Source organism: Suncus etruscus, chromosome 16 (genome assembly GCF_024139225.1).
Source record: "Suncus etruscus isolate mSunEtr1 chromosome 16, mSunEtr1.pri.cur, whole genome shotgun sequence".
In the NCBI taxonomy this organism is placed as follows: Eukaryota; Metazoa; Chordata; class Mammalia; order Eulipotyphla; family Soricidae; genus Suncus; species Suncus etruscus.
In genome coordinates, this window is record NC_064863.1 from 41,312,185 (window position 1) to 41,339,052 (window position 26,868).

The 26,868-nt window shown below is 35.8% G+C and overlaps 1 protein-coding gene across 1 annotated transcript in view; it reads right to left on the bottom strand.

The window, feature by feature from the left end:
• Positions 1-26,868, bottom strand: part of NFXL1 (nuclear transcription factor, X-box binding like 1) — a 52,251-nt gene that overhangs the window by 18,755 nt on the left and 6,628 nt on the right. The window contains exons 3-11 of the mRNA XM_049790114.1: positions 22,062-22,171; positions 19,100-19,233; positions 16,338-16,516; positions 15,764-15,925; positions 15,574-15,674; positions 13,919-14,033; positions 9,922-10,046; positions 9,132-9,254; positions 4,481-4,571 (exon numbers count right to left, since the gene is read on the bottom strand). Of these exons, the coding sequence (XP_049646071.1) occupies positions 4,481-4,571; positions 9,132-9,254; positions 9,922-10,046; positions 13,919-14,033; positions 15,574-15,674; positions 15,764-15,925; positions 16,338-16,516; positions 19,100-19,233; positions 22,062-22,171 (1,140 nt within the window). The remainder of the gene's footprint in view (positions 1-4,480; positions 4,572-9,131; positions 9,255-9,921; positions 10,047-13,918; positions 14,034-15,573; positions 15,675-15,763; positions 15,926-16,337; positions 16,517-19,099; positions 19,234-22,061; positions 22,172-26,868) is intronic.

Sequence of the window (26,868 nt, forward strand, 5' to 3'; positions counted from 1 at the left end):
AGTATACATGTGCTCAAGCTTGATTTTGATTCCTTATACCACACAGCATTGTGGTGCATTGCTGGGTGCACTCCTGGAGACTCCCAAGCATGTCCAGGTTCTGGATGCCCCAGCACTGTCAGGACGGCTCAGGTATCTATCTAGTACTGCAGGACATAAGCAACATCACATCCTTAGTCTTTTTTGCTGAACTGATGAGCCAGTGATTGAGAATCACCAGTGGGACCTAGGCACCAGGGCGGGAGGATCCTTGCCAAAAAAACTTTATGAAGCTGAATGTTTATGATTAATATACCTTCTTCTGTATCAATACTGGAACTTCAATGGAAAGCTTTAGAATTTTCTTTTAAAATCATTAATTTCTAGGATCAAAGAGATAGCACAGCGGTAGCCACACCTGGCAGTACTCAAGGGTTACTCCTAGTTCTGCATTCAGAAATTGCTCCTGGCAGGCTCAAGGGACATATGGATGCCGGGAATCAAACCTGGGTTGGTGGGGTATAAGGCAAATACCCACTGTGCTAATGCTCCAGCCCAAAAAATTATTACATTTTTGTTATAAATTAACAAATTAACATGATACCCATTCCAAGTTACAAAAGCACTGAATTTAAGTCTTTGGAAAATATAGCATTAACAATAATATTTTTGGTTTAATCTCATACATAGTTTATTCAAATAACTATTTTCAAATAAACACTCCTCAGTCTATTATAAAAGAAATAATATCAAGAACAATCCTAAAGACATATGTGAAGCTAACATTTCATGTTGCCAAAACCAAATATGGACAGTCTCCACAAAAGAAAACTACAATTTCACTAATGAACATAGAAGCAAAAATCCTCCAAAAAAATTTGACTAAATCTAGCATGTCAAAAGAATAATATAGTCTAATCTAGTAACATTTATTCCAAGAATATATATCAATATATATAATTCAATAAATATATATCAGAGCAACGAAAGATAAAATTTACATAGTATCAATAAATGTTAAAAAAGCATTTTAAAAGATTCAACATACATGATTAAAAAAACCTAATGTTGATAGAAGGATATTATACCACAACATAATAAACTGAAAAAGTTTTTCAAATATCATATACAATGGTGAAAATGGGAAGTTTTTCCCACAGATCAGGAGCAAAACAAGCATGCCCTTTTTTCATTAACAATATTCAATATAGTCAGGAAATTCAATCGGAGCAATTCAGCAAGAAAAAAGTTGAAGGAAATCTAAAATAAAAATTAATTACTAAAGAAACTATTTCAGATGTATACCATACATAAAAATCCAAGATTCCACCAAAAAAAAATTACAACAAATTATAAATGAAACAACAAGCCACAAAATCAACAGTTTATTGCATTTCTTTGTTTTTGTTTTGGAGCCACACCCATTGACTCAGGGGTTACTCCTGGCTCTGCACTCAGAAATCGCTCCTGGGTTGGGGGGATCATATGGGACGCCAGGGAATCGAACCGTGGTCCGTCCTAGGCTAGTGCTTGCAAGGCAGATGCCTTACCTCTAGCACCACTGCTCTGGCCTCAGTTTATTGCATTTCTATCTGAAAATAAAGGACCAGTGTAAAAAAGAAATTACATAAAAAATTCCATTTACAATTACATTAAAGTGGATTAAATGTGGTATCCAGCAACACTATACACACACATAAAAGCTAAACAAACTATCTGATTTGCAAAACTTTACTACAAACAATGTTAGAGTAGAAGAAATAAAAACTGTTTGACATTGAACAATAAAACAGATATAGGTACCAATGGAATAGAATAAAAGACACAAAAATAAACATACATATAAAGACTTTTATCAAAGAGTCAAGACCTTACAATGGAGAAAGGAAAGTCTATGACAGATCATGGTAGAAACAATGAAAAATTATATGACAAAAAAAATCAAAGTAGATCAATACTAAATACCATTTTAAATATTAACTCAAAATAAAATATAAAACCACAAAGTAGAATAAAAAATGGAGATATTCTTCTGGATTTAGACTTACACAATGTATTTGAACAATCAACTCCAGTTGCAAGAGAAATTTTAAAAAATAGCCAAAAGAACATCAAACCTAAATCCTTTTACAGAGAAAGTAGCATAAAAACAAATATACAACCTACAAAATGGGAGCTTATTTTTGCCAGTTAATTATCCAACAAGGATGTCCAAAATATACCAGGATTTGGACAACTCAACAACAAACTAACAATCCAACCACAGGTTGGTAAAGAGGGCAAATAAAAAAAAAAACAAAACAACTATGGACACCATGGCAGTATTGTGTCATCATTGAAATTGGTACTGCTGGAGCTGGAGAGATAGCATCGAGTATATAAGGCATTTGCCTTGCATGCAGAAGGTCGGTGGTTCAAATCCAGGCATCCCATATGGTCCCCTGAGCCTGCCAGGAGTGATTTCTGAGCACAGATCCAGGAGTAACCCCTGAGCGTTGCCAGATGTGACACAAAAACAAAAACAAAAAAAAATTGGTACTGCCTCTATGAAAAACAGTATTAAATTTCCTTAATATAGTGAAAAACTAAAATAAAGCCAGGGCTTTGTTCAATTGGAAAGCACATGCCTAGCACATGCCTAGCACCACAAGGCTACCCTTGTTTACCACCTTGGTAAACCCTTTGCATTACCAAAAATAGGCCTAGGTACTTGGGAGTACACTAGGTATGACCAACTATTAGAAATTAATCAACTGGGGCTGAAGCGATAGCACAGCAGTAGGGCGTTTGCCTAGATGCGGCCGACCAGGAATGATTTCTGAGCACAGAGCCAGGAGTAACCCCTGAGTGTCGCCAAGTGTGGCCCAAAACCCAATAAATAAATAAATAAATAAACAAAGAAACAAAGAAAGAAATGAGAATGTAATATCACATACTACAGTAGTATCATTCCTGGACATAAGCCTAAAGAATGTGAAAACTCCTATTCAATTGAATTACCATGTTCACATTTGTTCATAAAAGCCCCAAACAGAGACTCAACCAAATGCCCATTGTCAAAAGATTGAATAAAACATTGTGTTATATATACTCACTTTTTAAATATAAAATATTAAAACACTAGCACTTCACTTAGGTGAAGTTTAACTTTTGAGACAATTGGGATGGAACTTGAGGTGATAAATCTAAGCAAACTAACTCAGCAAGTAAAAGATAGGTAAATCATATGTAAAATATAAATAATTAAATCAAATGAACTAACTAAATACAATAAAAAACAGTGGGGCCAGAGAGATAGCATGGAGATAGGGTGTTTGCCTTGCATGCAGAAGGATGGTGGTTCAAATCTCAATATCCCATATGGTCCCCTGAGACTGCCAGGAGCAATTTCTGAGCATAGAGCCAGGAGTAACCCCTGAGCGCTGCCCAATGTGACCCAAAAACCAAAAAAAAAAACAAAACCAAAAAAAAAAAAAAAAAAAAAACAAATTTTCAGTTTTATGTACACGTGGGGTCAAAGCAACAGCATAGCAGTAAGGTTTAATCCCTGGCTTCCCATATGGTTCCCCAAACCTACCAGGAGCCATTTCTAAATGCAGAGTTGAGTGTGACCCAAAAACAAACAAAAATCTAAAAAGATATATACACACACATAAATATAGGAGTTAACAGAAGAAAGGGGTCAAAGCAAAGAATAGATGGAGGTAGCAACTTTCACTGTGTCATGCACTAAACTTCAGAGGTTCAGAGGTTCCATAAGGCTTATACACTTAAAAAGGTGTGAACGTATGCCTGAAATATTATAGCACTCTAAACCAATGATAAAGCAATATAATTTATATGAAAAGTTAACATAAAAAAAACAAGGAGTACATTTTTAAAAAAAAAAGAAAGAATTAGATAACAATCATTAAAAATATAATAATTTCCACTGCAACAGCAGGGACAGAAAGTGAACACTGCTGTATTAAAGCTGGTAAAGTATGTACATTTCTAAAAGTTTCAACACAAGAAAAAGTTTGATATCTGTTTTGCTATTTCTTAATCTATGAGATAATAAATACTAACTATACTAACTGTAGTAATCATTTTCTATATATATTAACTTGTTATGCTATATATCCTAAGCATATATAATGCTGTTTGTCAATTATATGTCATTGTAAAACACAAAATGCTATATATCCCAGTAAAACTAACAAAATTTTTAAAATAAAGGCTATATGGGGAATGTTGAAAAAAATAAGTAAACACATCTTTAACATGGTGTTAAAGAAAACTTTCATATTCAGGATACCTACACAGTACTACTTTAAAAGATATTCCCAGAGTGAGTCACTAAGTAATCCATTTTTGCTTTAATTTTCATGCTCACGATATAAGAAAATTAGCAACTATTCTAACTTCTCAAGGTTAAGATAAATAAGAAAATGGATTTTTAAGTTCTCTATCAACTACACAGTACTATGTAAATATAATAAAAATTATTTTTAATTTTTACCTCTGTGGCAAACAGATGGACACTTATGGTTTCTACATCCTAAAGTCCGTCCACAATTTTGATCACAAGGTGGACAGTTCCCAGGGCAACACTAAAGAGAAAGCAATATGTAAAGAAAGGTAATAATCATGCATCAATATGAATTTGACTGTAACTCACAGATTCCATTAAAAACAAAAGATACTTGTTTGCACTAAAAGAAATTAATGGAGTACCAGCATTTTTCTGCTAAACAGATATACTGTATAAGCTTAAATATCAATAGACTAATTTAAAGAAATTAGCTAATTTATTCTTGCCCTTCAGTTAGTCTATAATTTAAAACATTTCTATTGGATATTTTAATTTCCACTTATCTTTGTGAGATTGTAATTAACCAAAGGACCAATCTAGTTAAGACCTATCTATAGTCAGCTCAGGTAAATAATTATAGTCTGGTCATTTTTTAAAATTAAATGAAAATAAAACCAGTTAAATGATTATATTCAAAGCATATAATCAGAGATTAAAAGATGAGAAAAGCCATTTGCTTCTAGCTTTTGTTCATGCTCTCATTTCCTGAGGAATAAAGCTATCAGCTGTGCCATTTTTCATTCATAAACTAAGGATAACTAAAATAAATCTATCTTGCTTTTTTTTTTTTTTTTTTGGTTTTTGGTTTTTGGGCCACACCCGGCAGTGCTCAGGGGTTACTCCTGGCTGGCTGCTCAGAAATAGCTCCTGGCAGGCACAGGGGACCATATGGGACACCGGGATTCGAACCAAACACCTTTGGTCCTGGATTGGCAGCTTGCAAGGCAAACACCGCTGTGCTATCTCTCGGGGCCCCTATCTTGCTTTTCTAACTCCACTCCTCACTTCTCATCTGAGCCTGAAGAAGGATATACAAACCACAATTGTTTAAACAAGTTGCTTAAAAAAACTTCAATATATAAGATATATTTTAATAAAGCTCAATATATAAAAAGTTCAAAATACATTATTAAATAGCAACTAAAAACAAAAAGAGCTCAATTAGACAAATATTTGCAAAAAAGTATGTACCTATCTCTTTGCCTGTGGCAGCAAGGTAAAAGGTGATTTGTGAATTATGACTTTAAACTTTCCTGACTCTGATCATAATGGAATCACAACTAATTTTCTTGCCTTAAACTAGAAAATCAGACAAAAACATATTAAATTAGTTTTTTGAAATTAAAAAATTAGGCAGCATGGCACAGCAACCTTTTGAGAAAAAAAATGAGGTGAGTTTAAAATAATTCTAGTTTGAACCTGGGAGTTTCCAGGCTTTCCACAAGAAAGACAGCTGACAAAATTCATAGCCCAAAGAGATCACTGTGACTAAATTTTGTAGAAAGTGTAACAGTATAAGGAAAACTGTGAAGAACTCCAGAAGAGATCCTTTAATCTTTGGCTGAGAACTGGTCTCCATACGAGTGGAAGAATATCCTAATGCAGAGGAATCAAGTACAGAATTTAAAAGAATTACTACCCTAGAAGCAGAGTCAAATAAGGCTTAGATAAAAATGTAGTCTAGTCACACCTTATAAAATCAAGCACAAGGAATCAAATGTTTTCTATACTACCACTCTTCAACTTTCCTTTACACCTGTGGAACAGCACCTGTTCACTTTATATAGTCCACTTTATAACCCACTGACCACTGGTTTGAACTTTCTACGCCAGAGAACTAGCAGTGATCCAAACACTGGTGGTTGCAAACCACTGTTAGAAGTAATTTACCTAACTTTGATCAGGAATAAAATTTAAAGGAATACACCCCAAAAAAGCATTCAAAAAATATAAATATATATTATTAGAAATCACCAAAAATTACTTGGTAAAGAAGCACATTTTTAAGAACGACGTTATAAGCAGAGTGCATTCGTATTTCAAGACAGTAACTATATATAAAATTGAAAAAAATAAAAATTTAAATTTAAAAGTGAATTAGACAATGCGAAGGATTAAGTGAAATTCAAGATAAAATTATATGAGCTAAAATGAAATATAAAATAACTAATAAAGAAATAAAGGGGGGCCGGGCGGTGGCGCTAAAGGTAAGGTGCCTGCCTTGCCTGCGCTATCCTTGGACGGACCGCGGTTCGATCCCCCGGTGTCCCATATGGTCCCCCAAGCCAGGAGCAACTTCTGAGCGCATAGCCAGGAGTAACCCCTGAGCGTTACCGAATGTGGCCCAAAAACCAAAAAAAAAAAAAAAAAAAGAAATAAAGGATGGGAGCCTGAGAGATAGCAACAGTGGTAGGGCATTTGCCTTGCATGCAGCCAATTCAGGACGGATGGTGGTTCGAATCCCAGCATCTCATATGGTACCCGTGCCTGCCAGGAGCAATTTATGAGCTCAGAGCCAGGAGTAACCACTGAGCATCACTGGGTGTGACCCCCAAAAGCCCCCAAAAAATAAATATAAATAAAATAAAGGATGGCATAATTGATAGAAACTAAACCCAAAAATCCGAAAAATGCTATCAAAATAAACAAGGGGAAAAATATTTAAGAACACCAGAACAAATAGCTAAAAATTTGATGTTAAGAGATCATACTTTGAAAACATTCAAAGGAAAAGTTTTCTTATATTCAGAGGAACAAAGATAATAACCAACAGCACATTCTTTGTAAAAAAAAAAAAAAAAAAAAAAAAAAAAATATATATATATATATATATACGTGTTTAAGAAAAAGGACACTGAAACATCTTTAAAATACAAAATATGGGGCCCGGAGAGATAGCACAGCGGCGTTTGCCTTACAAGCAGCCAATCTAGGACCAAAGGTGGTTGGTTTGAATCCCAGTGTCCCATATGGTCCCCCGTGCCTGCCAGGAGCTATTTCTGAGCAGACAGCCAGGAGTAACCCCTGAGCACCACTGGGTGTGGCCCAAAAACCAAAAAAAAAAAAAAAAAAAAAAAAAAAACCAAAAAAAACAAAATATGACAAGAATTCTACAGAAAAAATTTTGAGAAATATTTAAAATGTCTTGCAAAATTTGTAAAATTTAATTATTAGCATCACAAAGAGCCATTAAAAGAACTACTTCCTACAAAGGGGAAGCAGTTAAGAGAAAAATATACCAAGTAGGGTGCTTGCCTTAACCAAGCCAAGTTTGATCCCAGCACTATATGTTTCCTGAGCACCATAAAAAGTAAACCAAAGGGGGCCGGAGAGATAGCATTGAGGTAAGGCATTTGCCTTTCATGCAGAAGGTTAGTGGTTTGAATCCTGGCATCCCATATGGTCCCCTGAGCCTGCCAGGAGAGATTTCTGAGCGGAGAGCCAGGAGTAACCCCCTGAGCACTGCCGGATGTGACCCAAAAACCAAAAACCAAAAAAAAAAAAAAAAAAAAGAAGTAAACCAAAGCATAGAGCCAGAAATAAAACAAAAACAGAAATAAAGCAGGAAGAAACCTAGAATCACATAAAAAGATAAGAGCACTAAAAATAATCTGATGATCAATAAAAGATTATTTGTTTATTTGTTCTTACTTTTCTATTTAAAAGTATGACTTAAGAGAAAATTTTTAAAGGTTTTTTGGAATGTATATTAGTATATTAGAATGAAATATAAAAGTTTGAAATCATTGGAAAACATCAACTAAAAAAACAAAAATGAACAAATTAACCAAAAAAATAGATTGATAAACAGGAAATAGCAGCAAAAATAAAACTGGTATAATCTGAATTAAATGACAAGAAATGGTCAACTTTAATATCTAACAGATTTTTTTTTTTTTTTGGTATTTGGGCCACACCCAGTGGTGCTCAGGGGTTTACTCCTGGCTGTCTGCTCAGAAATAGCTCCTGGCAGGCACAGGGGACCATATGGGACACCGGGATTCGAACCAACCACCTTAGGTCCTGAATCGGCTGCTTGCAAGGCAAACGCCGCTGTGCTATTTCTCCGGGCCCTCTAACAGATATTTTTAAGAAAATTACCTTAAATATAAAAGACACTAAGTTAAAATAATAGAATATTTATCATGCCAATACTAATATTTCAATATTTAAGAACAAGAAATTTTATCAGAAATATATTATTAATAATAAAAAGGAATAAAAAATACCTGCAAATCTATGCACCCAATAAAAATATATTACTCTTAGCCAGGTATTCAAGATTTGAACAACAGAAGTCAAGTCTGTTTCAGACAGCTTTAGAACAATCACTCTCATATCACTCGACCCAATAGTATCAGACTATTCCTCTAGTACTGCTATGATGTTAAAGAGGAAGCACCAAAACCAAAAAGAGAGAAAACGGATTATACACAGTAGTCTAAAAGCCATGCTAAGATTTGACACTAATCATTGGAGCTGGAGCAAATAGCACACAAGTAATGTTTTTGCCTAATAGACAGTTGAGACCGACGCAGGTTTCATCCCAGGCATATAGTTCGAAGCACTGCCAGGAGTAAATTCTGAGCACAGAGCCAGGAGCCCCTAAACACCACTAGATATGCCCCCAAAAAAATACTAGATCCTAATATAATCAGATATTTGTTTAATACCTCACATGGAAAACAAAGATAACAATAAGAAGTAAGAATGGTCAAGGTGACACTTATAACAGGTCCAAAGGGGAGGAAATCAAGAGAATTTTTAAATGAAAATTTCACAAACTTCTAATACAGACCTTTCTCCTACACTGATGCTTCTGGCAGTCACGCATCTTCACACACTTGGTTTCACAGAGATAAGGTTTATGACATGGCATTCGCTTTGTGTGTTTCCCACAGCGACACTGTTTTTCCACTTCCTGGAAGAATCAGGTAAATTATATGACAGACTTTTGGTGATTTGAGTATTTTTCACTTTAGAATCTACTTTAGAAAGTTTTAAAAGCAAATATATATACTTTAAAATATATATGTATAAAATATATATATAAAATAATATACTTTAAAAAATAGCTAAATTTTCTCAAGTTTGTTTACAACTTATTGTGCTTCCCAAAAAACTTTAGAGACTTCCATTATTAAATGTAATACTTAATGAAGTAAAATTAAGGCAAAACTACTCATTTAAATCAGTGATATTTATATACACCATTACATCTGCACATCTTGTCTCAGTAAATTAAAACAGGTGTATAAATAATATGGATAAAACCAAAATGGGATATTTAACCTTAAGGTCTCAAGTCTAGATATTTATGTTTTTCCAACATCTGTAGGTATATCATTGCTTTGAATGTTTCTGGAAACAAACACATTCAACTATAAAATCAGAACATTCAAATTTTACCAAATAAAAATTTTTATTTGCTTGCTGATATAATTGCTTGATCACTATAATACAGGCCATTCAACTCATAAATCATGACATAGGTATGCATGAAAGTAATGAAAAACAATTACAAAGCAACTACATTTAACATTATGATACGTTGCTCTTAAAAGCAGCTATTAAAGGAGATGACTAACTTGTCTACATGTTTCACAAGGACCTCGGTGACAACGCTGTGAACATCTATGGATTCCACATTCAAGTACTTTGTCACAACTATCTCCACAAGTTGGTACATCTTCAGTACAAGGCAAAGAAAATTCTAAAAGCAGACAAAAAGTCAATGTTAATAAAATATTATAAAACACTAACAAGGTACCACACATTTGTTTAAACGCCCTAAGAATGACAGTCCTCTCAGACTGTTTTCCAATACCATGCACAAAAGTCAAATCAAAAAGAATTGAAGGCCTTGATATCAAATCTGAGCCCATAAGTAGCATTGAGAAAACAAGCAAAATTTTCCTTGACACTGAAGCTAGAAACAGTCAAAGATAAATAAATGGTAGTACATTAATTTAAGAAGCTTCTGCTCCTCCAAGGAAGCAATGACCAAAATACAAATACAAATACCTAGTCCCACAGACTAGGAGAAAGTATGTGCCAACCACTCATCTAATAAAGGGTTAATATCCATAATAAATGAAGTACTGGTAGAACCAGAAAAACAATTCAATACCATCAAATAATCGAAAAAAAGATGAACAGAAACTTACTCAAAGAATAGAAACAGTCAAAAGACATGGAAAAAAAATGTTCTTTATTACTATCATCAGCATAATGCAAATCAAAGCAACAATGAGCTATTACTTCACATCAGAGAGACTGGAATACATCAAAAAGAACAAAAACAACCAGTATTGGAGTGGATGTAAAAATAAAAGGGAGGGGGACCAGAGCAGTGGTGCAGTGCTAAGGCATTTGCCTTGCACACATCTGACCTAGGACAGACCTTGGTTTGATCCCCCTGTGTCCCCTATGGTTCCCCAAGCCAGGAGCAATTTCTGAGCACATAGCCAGGAGTAACCCCTGAGCATCACAGGGCGTGGCCCAAAGACAAAGAAAGAAAGGAAGAAAAGGAAAGGAAAGGAAAGGAAAGGAAAGGAAAGGAAAGGAAAGGAAAGGAAAGGAAAGGAAAGGAAAGGAAAGGAAAGGAAAGGAAAGGAAAGGAAAGGAAAGGAAAGGAAAGGAAAGGAAAGGAAAAAGGAAAGGAAAGGAAAAAGGAAAGGAAAGGAAGGAAGGAAGGAAGGAAGGAAGGAAGGAAGGAAGGAAGGAAGGAAGGAAGGAAGGAAGGAAGGAAAGAGGGAAAGAGGAAAGAAGAGATAGGGACCCTCTTTCATATTTACTGGCCTAGCCTTTTTGAAACAATACGGATAATACTCAAAAAAACTAAGAATTGAGAGTCCATATGACCCAGCAACACACACACACACACACACACACACACACACACACACACACACACACACACCACAAACAGCAAAAAAATTTTGCACTCCTGTATTCATCGCAGCACTATTCACAATAGTAAGAATCTGGAAACAACTCAAATGCTCAAGAACTAATAAGATTAAAAAAAAACTGGTATATATACAGTGACACACAATTAGAGCTATTAGTAAAGAAACAATCATGCAATTTGTAATTATGTGGATGGATCTAGAGAATATAATGTGAATCAAGTTAGAGAGAGAGAGAATGACACAGAATGATCTCTCATATGTGAGATATAAAGAAACAAAAGGGAGATAAAAACTCAAGATAACAGAATCAAAGAACATGAGAACCTGTCTTCAGTAAGAATCTTGTCAGAGTAGCGAGAGAAAAACAGGGAAGAAAGAAAACACTTAAAACAATGATGGAGGGAAATCACTATGGGGTACTGAAAGTTGGTGAAGTGTTATGCATGAAGCGTTATGAACAACAATACTGAGAATCACGGTGCCTGCCATTGAAGCAAGCTGGTGGAGTGGATAAAGTGGACACTAGTCAAGGGATTAGTGTTGGTGATCATTGTATTTCTGAAATCTAATCATGAAAAACTTTGTAATTCACAGTAACTAAATTTTAAAAAACTAACAGCACTTTCAGACTATAATTTTTTAAATCAACCTATTTATTGGAAATGTCTGCTTTAATGAAAATAATCCCTAACATTTGCAAAAGTAGGGGTCATTCCCAGGGATGCATAGGGGAGAGGGCAATATGGGACTCTCAGCCATATCAGTCTTCCCTGATAATTCAGTGTTTAAGATACAGAGTACACAGTGTTGGGGACCACCAGGGCCACATTCAGCAATATTCAAAGGATCATGTAGTGCTGGTTATAAAATGGGCATCATGAGGCTGGAGCAATAGCACAGCAGTAGCGTGTTTGACTCACATGCAGCTGACCCAGGACAAACCTGGGTTCAATCCCCTGCGTCCCATTGGTCCCCAAGCCAGGAGCGATTTCTGAGTGCCATAGCCAGGAGTAACCCCCGAGAGTCACTAGGTGTGGCCCAAACAACCCAAAAAAATAAATGGGCATTATGTGTAGAGCTAGTGCTCCATCATCTTTAAACAATTACGGAATATGCCCCAAGTCCCAAAATTTACTGAAAGAGAACAAGAATATAATATGACATTTAACAAGTTATCATTTTCAAGAATCACATTTTTATGAGATAACTACTTCAAAATTATTTATTGTATGCTAATAATATCAAAAAATAAAGAAAACACTAAGTTTTCCTTTATCTTATAAAAGCTACTGTCAGGAACACATTTAGTATGTTCTATTATTATTACTACTATTAGTAGTAGAACTAGTGTTCTACTATTATTACTACCATTTTAGAAAACTGGTTCGTGATAGGAAAATCTGAGCCTGACTCCACAATCTATGATTAATCTGTGGTTAACATTCTCTTAGCTAAATATACAAACCCTAGTACCAAATTTACATTACTACTAAAACTGCATTAAGTAACAGAGAAATTAAACTTACAGAGGAAAGTAAACTACTTAGGATAAAGAATGATATTACAGGAGGTAGGCACCTTGCTCAGAGCCAAGCAGAATGTTAATCCCTCTACCACTGCCCGGAGTGATAAACTGTCATCAAACAGTATCATTCCAAATGATATTTATCTGAACAACAAAAACTCTAATTCAAAATCAAACAAAAATCATTTCCAGGCATTTATCTAAGGAATATAAAACTAGGAACCAAGATATTCCTCAGTGATCACAGGCTGAGCTTTACGTGAACTGGGACCTGAGTTCAAACCACAAACACATGGATCTCAAGAACCAAAGTGTATAGATCTGGAGGATCCCATGCATTAAATGTGATCTGAGAGGACCCCAAACACCTACAGTGACGCTGCTGGTCCTAGAGCCCACTAAACCACTCACATCTTTGATTGAGTATTGCTAGGAGTATTGCTGTGGGTCTCCCAAGCACTGCTTTGGAGGTTGCCAAAATATATAAAACCAATTACTCAAATAATATGCACCTTTATGTTCCAGTATTAATAGTTACAATAGCCAAGATATGGAAACAACTTAAATGACTGGATAAAGAAGCTGTGGCATATATACTCCATGAAAGTCTGCTTGGCTATAAATGAGATGAAATTTTACCATATGTGAACATACTAATGGATTGTCAAGTGATTAGGCTATGTAAAAAAAAAAGTCAGAAAGCAAAAAGACAATTTACAGGATGGTTTCACTCACATGTGAAACAGAAATACTCAATGCCAACAACTAATAAGATACAACAAAATAACAGAATCTGAAAAAATACAGCAGACATCACAAGAGAAGGGGAAAGTAAAATCATAATGCTCTAAACCCTAAAGCTTTGGCAGTAGGTGTGGTAAATCGTAACATACACTGAGATGTGAAGATGTATTCCCAAAATCTATAGAGCACTTTAAGACGATGGTAAATCATTTTATTTAAAATTAATGAACACTAAGGGTTGAAGATAGTTTGCCTTGCATAAAGCAGACTCAGCACCCATTTGGTTCCCGTTAGTTTGCCAGGAATGATTCCTGAGGGCAGAACAAGCAGTAAGCCCTGAGCATTACCAGGTGTAGCCCAAAAAGAAAGAATAACAAAATCAGTGAATTTTTTTAGTCTTACTTGACTTCTGACATGGACAGAACCTTTTCCCAGATCGAGGACAGTCTCCACAAGCACCAACATGGCAAACTTGCTCACATGTATGATTACCACATGTCAATGTTTTTCCACATATCTAAAATAAAAGGCAATAAGTTCTATTAAAGAACTTAAAACAGACTATACATGGCAATTTATTTTTCACTCATAAATAAGCTACTTATCTTACATAGTTATCGTGTATAATATAGATACATACACAAAAATTATATTAACATAACATACATTCATTTCCTTTACCAAGAGCATATTGTTGATACTTGACCAATGCAGAGATTTAGGGGCACTGATTCTCCACAGCCACAATAAAAATTCTGAGTATAACTTCTGACCCAGAACATTAAGTTACTTAATAGCCTGCTGTTGACTGGAAATCATACTAATAAAATGTTTGATTAATATTCATCTTATTATCTTTTATGCAATATGTGCTATATAGAGAAAACAAAAATTTGAAGGGCAGGTCACACCCAGCAGTGCTCAGGGGTCACTCCTGTCTCTGCACTCAGAAATTGCTCCTGGCAGGCACAGGGAGCCATCTGGGATGCCGGGATTTGAACCATTGGGATTCAAACCACCGTCCATCCTGGATGAGCTGCTTGCAAGGCAAATACCCTACTGCTGTGCTATCTCTCTGGCCCCAAAAGACATTTCTTTTTTGGGGGAGCCACACCTGGCAGTGCTCAGGGGTTACTCCTGGCTCTGTGCTCAGAAATTGCTCTTGGCAAGCTAGGGGGAACATATGGAGATGCCAGGAATTGAACCCAGGTCTGTCCTGGGTTGGACGTATGCAAGGCAAAACACCCTACCACTGTGCTATTATTCCAGCATAAAATGTTATTTAAAAAAAAATCACAAGAAAGAATATTTGATCCTTTAAGGTACCCATTTAAAGTATTGTACATTATAATTATACACTGTTTACAAGGAATTCCACATAAATCCCATATATGTGTGTGTATATACTCACACAAAACTCATGCTCTTTCACTATTCTTTTAAAATATAGCTATTGGGGCCGGAGAGATAGCATGGAGGTAAGGTGTTTGCCTTTCATGCAGAAGGTCATTAGTTCGAATCCTGGCGTCCCATATGGTCCCCTGAGCCTGCCAGAAGCGATTTCTGAGCGTGGAGTCAGGAGTAACCCCTGAACACTGTTGGGTGTGACCCAAAAAACAAAAAACAAAAAATAAAAAATAAAAATAAATAAATAAAACATAGCTATTAGGGCCAGAGCAGTGGCGTGGCGGGAGGGTGTTTGCCTTGCACACGGCTGACCCGGGACAGACCTCGGTTCGATCCCCAGCGTCCCATATGGTCCCCCGAGCCAGGAGCGATTTTTGAGCGCATAGCCAGGAGTAACCCCTGAGCCTCACAGGGTGTGGCCCAAAAACCAAAAAAAGTAAAATATAATAAAATATAGCTAGAATTTGAAAAAAAAAAAAAAACCTTCAATAATAAAAAATAGTAAGCTCGAAAATCATTTTCTAATGTATATATATGAGTTACTATCCTTCCTCTCTTTTCATCCAACTAAAACTAATGAGCATTTCTAGTTGTTTCTAGTTGTTTCTGGGTTCTTTAATTCCCATGCCTTACAACACATATACACTTACTTGCTCACAGTGCCATAGTGGACTAGCACAGCTTCTTTCAGCTACTTGTTTGCCACAAACACATTTTTGTCTACTAACTCTTGGGCAGGGCTGACAATTTCCTAAAATCACAATGATCAATTAATACAGAAATAAAAAGCAATAGATTTGACTTTTTTCTTAAAGTCAGAGCATCCAATATGGCCTTTACCTGCATGACAAGGATTTTCACATTTATGCTGTCCACAGAGCAACTTCCGCCCACATGGCAGTTGGCACGACCATTCCTTGGCACTGCATCGACGAGGAATAGGTTTTCCTTTCTTACAGTAACAAGTAATTGTGACCATCTTTGGACAAGGAGGACAGGGACCTATGAATCCAAAAGAAAGCAATTAAGATCAAACATTAAGTTAAAATTGGGCATTTCTACACATATTAGACTGAAGTTTCCCTTACTAAATACTTCAAAAATTTATCCCTTTCAGTTTTTTTGTTTGTTTGTTTGTTTGTTTTTTTGGGTTTTGGGCCACATCCGGTGATGCTCAGGGGTTACTCCTGGCTCTGTGCTCAGAAATCGATCCTGGCTTAGGGGACTATATGGGACACCGGGGATCAAACCATGGTTAGCACACACAAGGCAAACGTTCTACCGCTTGTACCACCACTCTGTCCCCCCTTTCAGTATTTTATGAAAACTTAAGTTCAGAATTCAGTATTCACAGTACTTTTAGGCTCAAATAATTAGAAGTAACCAACCCAGAAAATATTTACCTAAAGCTTACCTGGATGACAAAGGAGTAAACACTTATGGCCACAAGGAGGTTTAAAATCTCTTTCACATACTTGACCACATGAATGTGGCACAAGCCATGGATCTAATGGTGGGTCTTCTACCTTTCCACAATAGCAGAAGTACCTTGTAGGAGTGTCAGATTTCTTGTATTCAAACCTACATTTTGGACTGAAAAGAATGAAATTCCTTCAGTTTTCATTCTGAAAGTGACATGAGATGTATCTATTTACATATTTATTTATATATATTATTTGTGTATATATATATTATATACACATATAGATGTACACTTAGTATCATTGCACACTCAATTTTATGTCAAGGCACTCTGCACCATTTTACTTAGATACAATTTCAGTAACTAGATCTGTTCTGTTCAATATAATGCACTGAGATTATAGGACTATTCTATCACTGAACACTCTAGTGACCACTTATGCTAACATATGCTAACATACTTGAGTATGCTAACATACTTCAAGTATGCTAACATACTTGAAACAAATCCAGTGCAACTTAATATAATTGTTTATTTTACATATTTTTAATTTAAAGAGCCATCTTGCTAGTTGCTACCATTATATATGTATTAAACAGCACAAATCTAGCCAAAAAAAAGTACTAAAAGAAGTACCATTGAATTTTCATTAATTGGTTTCTTTTTACTCTTGAATATCTTGCTAATGTATACAAAGTTAAATGCTTTGAAAGTCTAATTGTATGGTTTACAAATAAGTAAAATATATTAACATCAGCAAATAGATAACTCAAGTTCTAAGCATTCAATATAACAGCAAGAAAAAAATCTCAAATTAAAGAGAAAAATACTTGAAACTAAAGAAGTTTGCATTTTAGCAGCAAATACAAAATTGATATATTTCAAAATCTCTGCTAAAGCAGACTTAAAATTAACAAGATTGAATAATAAAATTTGCTATAAAAGCATTAACCATCAACTATCATATTCAAGTAGAACATAACATAAGATAGTTCAAGCAGACTTAAAATTAACAAGATTGAATAATAAAATTTGCTATAAAAGCATTAACCATCAACTATCATATTCAAGTAGAACATAACATAAGATAGTTCTTTTCTCAAAAGATGCTCTCACTTTTACTCTTCCCAGATAAATTTAGAGTTTACTGCAAGGTTTCAAAACATCAATTAAATATCTTTTTGTATCATATATTCTCATTATCCTGAGAACATGGTGTTTCTTAAAATGCCACATAAATACACAGAATAACCAGAAGACATTTTATTTTATTTTTTTATTTTTTTATTTTTTTGGTTTTTGGGCCACACCCGGTAACGCTCAGAGGTTACTCCTGGCTATGCGCTCAAAAGTTGCTCCTGGCTTGGGGGAACCCTACGAGATGCTGGGGGATTGAACCGCGGTCCGTCCAAGGCTAGCGCAGGCAAGGCGGGCACCTTACCTCTAGCGCCACCACCCGGCCCCAAGACATTTTATTTCATCTGTAATAAATAACCAAAAAGTCGTTAGAAGTTAAGTTTTCCTTTATGAAAGGAAAATGTTAACAATTCTAAGGAATTGCTCATCAATATTAAGACTGAGGTAGTAGATGTGTTATTTGCAAATGCATGTGTCTTATTTAAAATAATGGCATGCCAACATATAAATATGTTTCCATATCTTACTGATAAACATATAATGTCTTAGTACAAATAGGTGGTTTACACCTATGGCTTCTAAAACAACCAATTTAAAACTATTAGTCTTTTTCTCAAGTTCTAGCCCCACCTTGATGAGATTAACAAGACTGTATTTATAAATACAGTTATAGTTATTGTTTGCCAAAAATGTAAACTAAAAGTAAAACTAACTGTAAAATTAAAAAAGATGAAACTCTGCAACAAAGCACTTATCTTACATGTGTGAAGTTATTTAACAAAAGAGGGAAGGTATCACTTGGGAGCCACCACCACCCCCTAGTGCCCCAAAAATGTCATCAAAAAAAAAAAGCCAAACTAAAACAATTAACAGATTAGTAAGATTAGCTATCACAAAGCTACAGTTTCAAGATTTTGAGGATAGGGGTCTGAAGCAGTAGCATAGAGGGTAGGGTATTTGCCCTGCATATGGCTGACCGGATTAGATTCCCTGCAGCCTATATGGTCCCCAGGTCAGCCTGAAGTGATTTTTGAGCGAAGAGCCAGGAGTAACCCTTGAATGTCACAGGGCATGACCCAAAAACAAACCAAAAACAAAATTTTTTTGAGGATAAAGCTGAAATATCTATGATCAAAAAGTTAGACGACAATCCAAATTATGAAGATGCTGGTCCTGTAAAAAGAAATCAAAATGCCCAAGAGAATTCAAAAGCTAGAGCTCAAGTTAGTGCCCATCACCATACATAACTGCCCCACTCCCACTACAGTCCCACCCCTGCACATCACACCATCACCTTAGTCAAATATCATTTAAGAAGTAGCCATACCTGCTAAGTAGTGCTGGGGAAGTCCCCTTTCAAACATATAAAATAACATAACATAATATAAAGTAAAATTTAAGCCTTAAATTAAAAAGTTGTTTCACGGGGTTTGAATGTTTTTTATATGGACTAAAAGGAACAAGTAACAAATGGTTATGTGAGAGATGCATCATTGCCAAAGTCCTAAAGTATGACAGCCAAGTGTAAATGCTTAAACTGTCAAAGCAAATCACGAATAATTTTCATTTACTTTATAATTCTGATTAATCTTCCAATTAAATATAAAAAAAGTTACCAAGGCCAGGGATAATCTTTTTTTCCAAAATCATCATCTGTCAACGGAGAAGATACCAAAAATTGGCTATCTTTTGCCCACTTCTGGATACAGGGCATATGAAATATACAGAAACACCCTGAACAACTCCAAACCTAAGACAATAATTAAAAGGATTAGCATACAATGATTTTCTATTGCAATTTTACAATGATTTTTCTTTTTAGATTCCACATAGTATAAAATATCACATTATTTTCATGAACTATCTAAGGATAAAAGAGACAAACATTCCTTTTCAGTATAACAAAAGAAATGTTCTTTATAAACATTTAAAGGTAGCAACTATTCTACTAAGCTACATTCCCAGCTCCAAGTTGAATAACTTAAAGCAAAATACTATTAATCATTCAGATTTATTCAGCTATAAATATAGTGCTAACATTCTAGCTGTCTCTAATTTATTTCTTTTTATAAAGATTTCATACTATACTGATGTGCCTTTATACTCTTTCAACACAGTATAATCATTTATGCCTTTGTCAAATTTCATACAAACTATTTTTATGCCATGAAGATTTATAACTAATTTATTTAACCAATTTCTTGTTCTCAGCATGAGTATTTCCAACTATAAGTAACATGATAAATTAATCATCAAATATAACATAAATCTCCAAGAACACTTCAATTAGCACCATAATGTTAAATCTAAAATTCAGGTGAATAAAAATTGAGAACATATGTAATTTAAAAGGTAAAGGCATGGGCCAGAGAGATAGCATGGAGGTAAGGCATTTGCCTTGCATGCAGAAGGATGGTGGTTTGAATCCCTGGCATCCTATATGTCTGTCCCCGCCCCCTGAGCCTGCCAGGAGCGATTTCTGAGCGTAGAGCCAGGAGTAATCCCTGAGCACTGCCAGGTGTGACCCAAAAAAAAAAAAAAAAAAAAAAAAAAGGGTAAAGGCAAAACAGTGAGTTAATTTTTAAAACCTGACAAAAACTTAATGTTACTGACAATACTAAGTTCTCCATTATATATTTAATGTTATCAGACCTGTAGCATAAATGACATAGGCAACTTTATGCCAGAAAAGCATTGTAAAAATTCCCACTTTTTACTTTAAAACAGGGGTCTCAAAACTCAATTTACCTGGGGGCTGCAGAAGGCAAAGTCTGGGTGAGACAGGGCCACATAAGGGATTTCGCTTACCAAATATTCGCAATAAATCGCATTAGTAAGAAAAAAATCACAAAAAAATAGCATTAAACATTTGCATACCCCGAACGAAACTGCTCGGAATATGAGAATGTTTAATACGATTTTTTTCTTACTAATGCGATTTTTATTGCGATTATTCGGTAAGCGAATAATCGCGAATACTGCGATATTTGAAGGCCGACCACGGGCCACAAAATGTTGTACAGAGGGCCGCAAAGGACCTGCTGGCCGCGAGTTTGAGACCCCTTCTTTAAAAGGTAGAAACTGAGCGCTAGAATAGGGGACAAAATGGGGAAGAGAAACTACCAATACATTTTATATTGCTGAACTGATTACTAAATTTTAAAGTTCAGTCCTGCTACACAGCCATTGAAAAATCTTGTACTGTAGGCCTTAGACGATGCCAAGAAACTAGTCATCAATTGCCACTAAAATTAGATTAAGTCAAGCACATGTGACTCCAGGCACCAAAGGCATATTCATGTATCTGCTTATACATTCTAATCAATTTGTGCCAACTTCTAACTTCTAAAACGCGTGCTAAATTTCTAACTTACTTGATTTGGTATGATTTTCTCTCTTTTTGCTATAAGGAAAATGAATTAGTCTACAGTTTAAATATTAAGTCAATTATGTGAGCCACTACTTTCTTTTAACTATATTATCAATGCCCACTTTAAACTTACATATAATCTTGCCATTGGGTCACAGTTTCTTTTTTTGTTTTTGGTTTTTTTTTTGGGGGGGGGGTCACACCCGGCAGTGCTCAGGGGTTACTCCTGGCTCCACGCTCAGAAATCACTCCTGGCATGCTCAGGGAACCATATGGGATGCCGGGATTCAAACCAATGACCTTCTGCATGAAAGGCAAACGCCTTACCTCCATGCTATCTCTCCGGCCCCAGGTCATAGTTTCTTTAAGTACATGGTTTATGTCTGAATTCACTACTCACTCCACTGACTCACCTGGCACTTTTGAGTGCCAATCATACTTTCCTGCCTTGTTCACAAAAACTCACTAATAAATGTTAGGTATCTCTGCTAAATTCTACTTTCTTCCTTAGAGGCAGGGAACTATAAATTTCATTAGACCTGCTGAAAATAATAAAATACAAATAATTTTAACATTTCTGCATTTGTATTAATCTCTCAGGTAATGATAGGTGCAGTAAAACTGAAAATATGTGCTTCAGTTATAGTTAGTGCTAAATCATTTTGTATTTATTTAGTTAAATGTAATTTTTTGAAGGGGATCTTTGGGCTACATCATGCTGAGGCGTTACTCCTGGCTATGGGCTCAGGTATCACTTCTGGCAGGCTCAGGGACCATATGGGATGCCAAGGATAAAACCTATGTAGACCAAGTGCAAGGCAAAACAACCTACCTGCTATCACTCTAGCCCCAGTTTAAAGTAATTTTTAAATAAAAATTTATAAAATTAAATCAATTCATAAGTAAAATTCTCAAATGAAGAATTTATAAACCAAAAAAAAGGAAAAGAGGGGGGCAAAAAAGAGCACACTGGGTTAAGATGCTTGCCTTGCATGCAGCCTACACAGGTTTGATAATTGGTAGCCCATATTTTCCCCAGCCCTGCCAAGGGATACCTGAAAGCAAAGCCAGGAGTAAACTCTAAGCTCCACTCAGGGTTGGGCCCAAAAAAACTAAAAAGAAAACAGAAAAAGAATGATACATAGTTAACTACTATAAATATACACAGTGGGGGGGAAATATTAATACAGATAAGAAGAAAAACTTACTGCTTGGTTTCTTTTCACTGAAGCAATACAAATTAAGCATGTCATAGCTCCTGTTTGAAAAGCTTCATGTACATACTGCTTTGTTCGCTCCAAGTCATGGACATCTCCATCTTAAAAATGTAAAAATTGAAAACCTTGTATTAAGAAACATCTGAAAATAACACACACTACTAACACCACCACATTATGTATTAACCGTCTGGCAACATATATTGATCAAAACACAGAGGAAAAACAAGCAAGTTAAAAAAATAAAAAGTAGTAAGTTAGCTAGTAAGAGGTTACATAATTCAAATTCCATGTACTTTCTAAAACAATATCTTGGCCTTCTCTCAAAGTATACTTTATGCTTTTCTTTTTTGTTTTATATATATTGTTTGTTTGTTATATATTATATCTCCTAACAAATTTGGTGGGAGCAGAGCAGAAATATTTATGAAGAACAAGCATATAAAAAATGTTTTAAGAAACTGAAAGTGTAAAAACTGAGAGGCCAAAGCTAAGCATTCATTCAGCCTAAGTGTTAAGTACCTGTGTTCAACATACAGAATATTGCATTTTTTGGTTTGGAGGTCACACCTGGCGAGGATCAGGGGTTACTCCTGCCTCTATGCTCAGATAGTACTCCTAGCAGGCTCAGAGGGCCATACCGGGATGGAACCCGGGACAGCTGTTTGGAAGGCAAACATCCTACCCACTGTGCTATTACTCTGGACCAAATAGCATATTCTTTTTTTTTTTAAATAATTTTTATTGTGACCAATGTGAATTACAAATCTTTCACATTATATTTAAGATAGATAGTTACAGTGAATTAGAGCCATTCCCACCACCAGTGTTGTCCTCCCTCCACCCCTGTTCCCAGCATCCATGCGATACCTCCCCCCCTTTGCCCCCTGGACTGCTAGTTATAGCTTTGTTGTAGATTGGGGATCTTATTCTAATGGCACATTCTATTATTACACAAATTATTTTGAATAAAATATCTTGAGGTCATACAGTATATTAACTATGATTAAGTTAAATTCACTATTTCTATTTTAAAAATAGTATTAGCTTCTTTTTTTTTTTTTTTTTTTTTTTTTTGGTTTTTTGGGTCACACCCGGCAGTGCTCAGGGGTTACTCCTGGCTCCATGCTCAGAAATTGCTCCTGGCAGGCACGGGGGACCATATGGGACGCTGGGATTCGAACCGATGACCTCTTGCATGAAAGGCAAACGCCTTACCTCCATGCTATCTCTCCAGCCCCAAAAATAGTATTAGCTTCTTAGAAAAAAATGCTATATTAGTAGGCTATTCATTAGTATTAATATTTCAGTAGGATTAATGTGTTACTTTTATCTTTATTTTATTGAAACTAAGGTATAGAACAATTAAGAAACTTCACTTTGACCTCAAAATGGGCCATATTAACCAGTACAGTAAAGAGTCAGTCACAAGTTTAAAGAATATATTTTTTTGGGGGGGGGGTTTGGTTTTTGGGCCACACCCAGCAGTGCTCAGGGGTTACTCCTGGCTGTCTGCTCAGAAACAGCTCCTGGCAGGCACGGGGGACCATATGGGACACCGGGATTCAAACCAACCACCTTAGGTCCTGGATCGACTCCGCTGTGCTATCTCTCTGGGCCCTAAAGCATATTCTTAAAAGAAAACCAAATCGTATTGTGTGCTTATCCTTACTTTTCATTTTAACAAATGTATGCTACTATAAATTTTATCTAATATAACAGCATGGGGCGGAGTGATAGCACAGCAGTAAGGCATTAACTTTGCATGCAGCAGACCCGGGAAGGACCCGGGTTTGATCCCCAGCATCCCATATAGTCCCCCAAGCCTACCAGGAGCGATTTCTGAGTGCAGAGCCAGGAGCCTGAGCTCTGTTGGGTATGGCCCAAAAACAAACAAAAGAATTAACAGCATAAATTAAAATATAAGAACAAGATAAAATAGGTTTAAATGGAAAAAATAAAGCCTAACATTCTACATTTATAAAATGATACATTGACTTCTTTGAAAACTATTCAGGGCTGATGTCCACTGTATCATAGTAGACAGTGCTACATTTGCTGTCATGTGTTTTAAAAGATCCTTTTGGGGCCAAAGTTATCATGTGTGGGTAAGGGTGCTTGCTTTGCAATAATCCAGATTCAATTCCCAGCACTCTGAGCCCACCAGGACTGACTAATCCTAGAGTACAGAACCAGAAAAGTACCCTCAATATCTTGAGTATAGCCCAAACTCCCCCACCAAAAATATATAAATAAAAATATCACACACAGGCAAATAAAAACATTAGCAGGAAGAGGCCAAGCCTAGAAGCATTAAGTACCAGTTAATAGATAGTTACAGAATAAAAATTTTAAAATAACCCAAAATAACTCACTTGTCTCAATTACCTCATTCATACAATAACAATAGTAATAATTATCTCATTAAGTGAATTTAACATACAAATTAAATAGCTGTAAGGCCCTGAGTTATGGCAGTGATTATATAAAGGAAGAAAAAGATTAAAGAAATTTAGAAAGTGAAACCAAGCAGAACTTGGTTATAACTTGACTTTTGGTTTTATTTATATTTAAAAAGCTGTTCAAGTCAAGATTAAGAAAAAAAGTGTGCTGTGCCTCATGGCATTGTCTGAACAGTGAATAAAACATATATGCCATATAGTTTGATATGTCCATAAACCAGCAAGTAAAAATTGTAGAATATTTCTACAAATAGAAATACTTGTCAGAAAGATAAACTGTTAAGTTTGAACTTTGAAAGGAAAAACAATGATCAGCTACTCATAAAAATAATGAATTTCTCTAACTTTCTGTTTTATTCACTAATGGGATAAGAAGCAACTCACTGCTTTATTAGCATTTACTATTGATAAATCAAGAGATCAGATTTCCTCACTTCAGTACAGGCAAAGAACAAACACTAAAAAAATTAATTAGTTAATATGACAAAAACAGCATGAGAAAAACTGCCTGACCACATTAAGATGAAAGCTACATTAAAAATCAAATGAGGGCTGGAGAGATAGCATGGAGGTAGAGCGTTTGCCTTGGATGCAGAAGAATGGTGGTTCGAATCCCAGCATCCCATACGGTCCCCCAATATTGCCAGGAGCGATTTCTGAGCCTAGAGCCAGGAGTAACCCTTGAGGGCTGCCAAGAATGACCCAAAAACCAAAAAAAAAAAAAAAAAAAAAAAAATCAAATCAAATCAAATGTACAAAGAGTAATGTTTTCTAAACAAAAAAAAAAAAAAATACCTGTTATGTCACTGTACATTCTATTTTAAAGTAAAAAATGTCTGTACCTTAATGAGATCCTAATGAGACCAGAATCCTGACAATCTTTAGAAGAGCCTCGTAATATTCAAGGTGCCTTCTTTTTCTTCTTTTTTGTTTTATTAAAGCACCATGATTTACAAAGGTATTCTTATTTTGGATTTTAGATACACTATGTTCCAGCACTGATCCCACCACCAGTGTCTTCTTCCCTTTCTCACAGTTCCCAGGTCCCTCCCACCACCCCCTTCTCACCCCCAATCTACCACCTTGAAGGACACCTTTTTTTTTTTTTTTTTTTTTTTTGTTTTTTTTGTTTTTTTTGTTTTTGGGCCACACCCGGTAACGCTCAGGGGTTACTCCTGGCTATGTGCTCAGAAGTTGCTCCTGGCTTGGGGGACCATATGGGACACGGGGGGATTGAACCGCGGTCCGTCCAAGGCTAGCGCAGGCAAGGCAGGCACCTTACCTTTAGCGCCACCGCCCGGCCCCCTGAAGGACACCTTTTTAAGGCTGATTGTTGAAGTTGGATCTCGTTTTCAGTGCTGTGGTCCCTGAATTGGATATTTAGTTATCCCATTCCTTCAGACTAATGTAATCAAAACCACAGATCCCCTACACTCCTGCCCCCTGCTACTTCCCAACTAATCTCTATTATTTCCTTTCAATTTCTTTTGTTCACTGCCCTTCACCTTCCAATATTCTGGGGCTAAGCATAATATAGGCCTCCCCCATTTCAAACAGTGCATTCATGTTGCTTTTCATCAACTTTTTCCTAACCTAGACAACTAACTTCAAGGTTACCAACTAATCAATATAGTGAATTCCTCAGAATTAGATTTGACAATAAACTCAAAATGCCATCAGCATACTTTAGGCATTTTGTGTTAATAATAATGCACAAGAATATTTTTAAGATAACAAGAAATGGTTCAATGGCTAAAATTGTCTTCCTGGAAATTATAAGGCAAAATTCAATCTTCATGGCTATCCATATACACAAATAAATGGTCCTGGCAGCTGTCTCTGGGAGTCCTGGCACTGCCAGAGTATATAATATAATCTCCAATATACAGCCAACAATATATGTTTGTACTGAAACTAAAAGTGCAAGTCCTGGTGAGCACAACTAAAAGATGTAGGGAAACTTCAGCCAGGAGTACCACCCCAGGGAAGCATGTGTGGGAACAACACAGCAACTCAAGGAGCTTTACAACCAGAATGTGCAGAAATATGCCAACAAAATGAGTGCAAACTTGAGCAAATACTATAATCAAGTTTGTAGGCATGTTGTTCACAATAGTAGCAACAGCAAAGAGATGGAGAAAGGATCAATTTTTTTTAATTTTAAGAAAAGGAGTATTTTACAGGGGTGCCTTCCACCCTGAACATTTGTCATGGAGACTCGACTTAGACATCAAGTGATCAGACATCAACCGTCGAATCCCAAACTCCAGATCGCAACCTTAGAACAGGCACAGTCCCCTTTAGGAGCACCAGGAATCAAATTCCCCCCAGGGGAG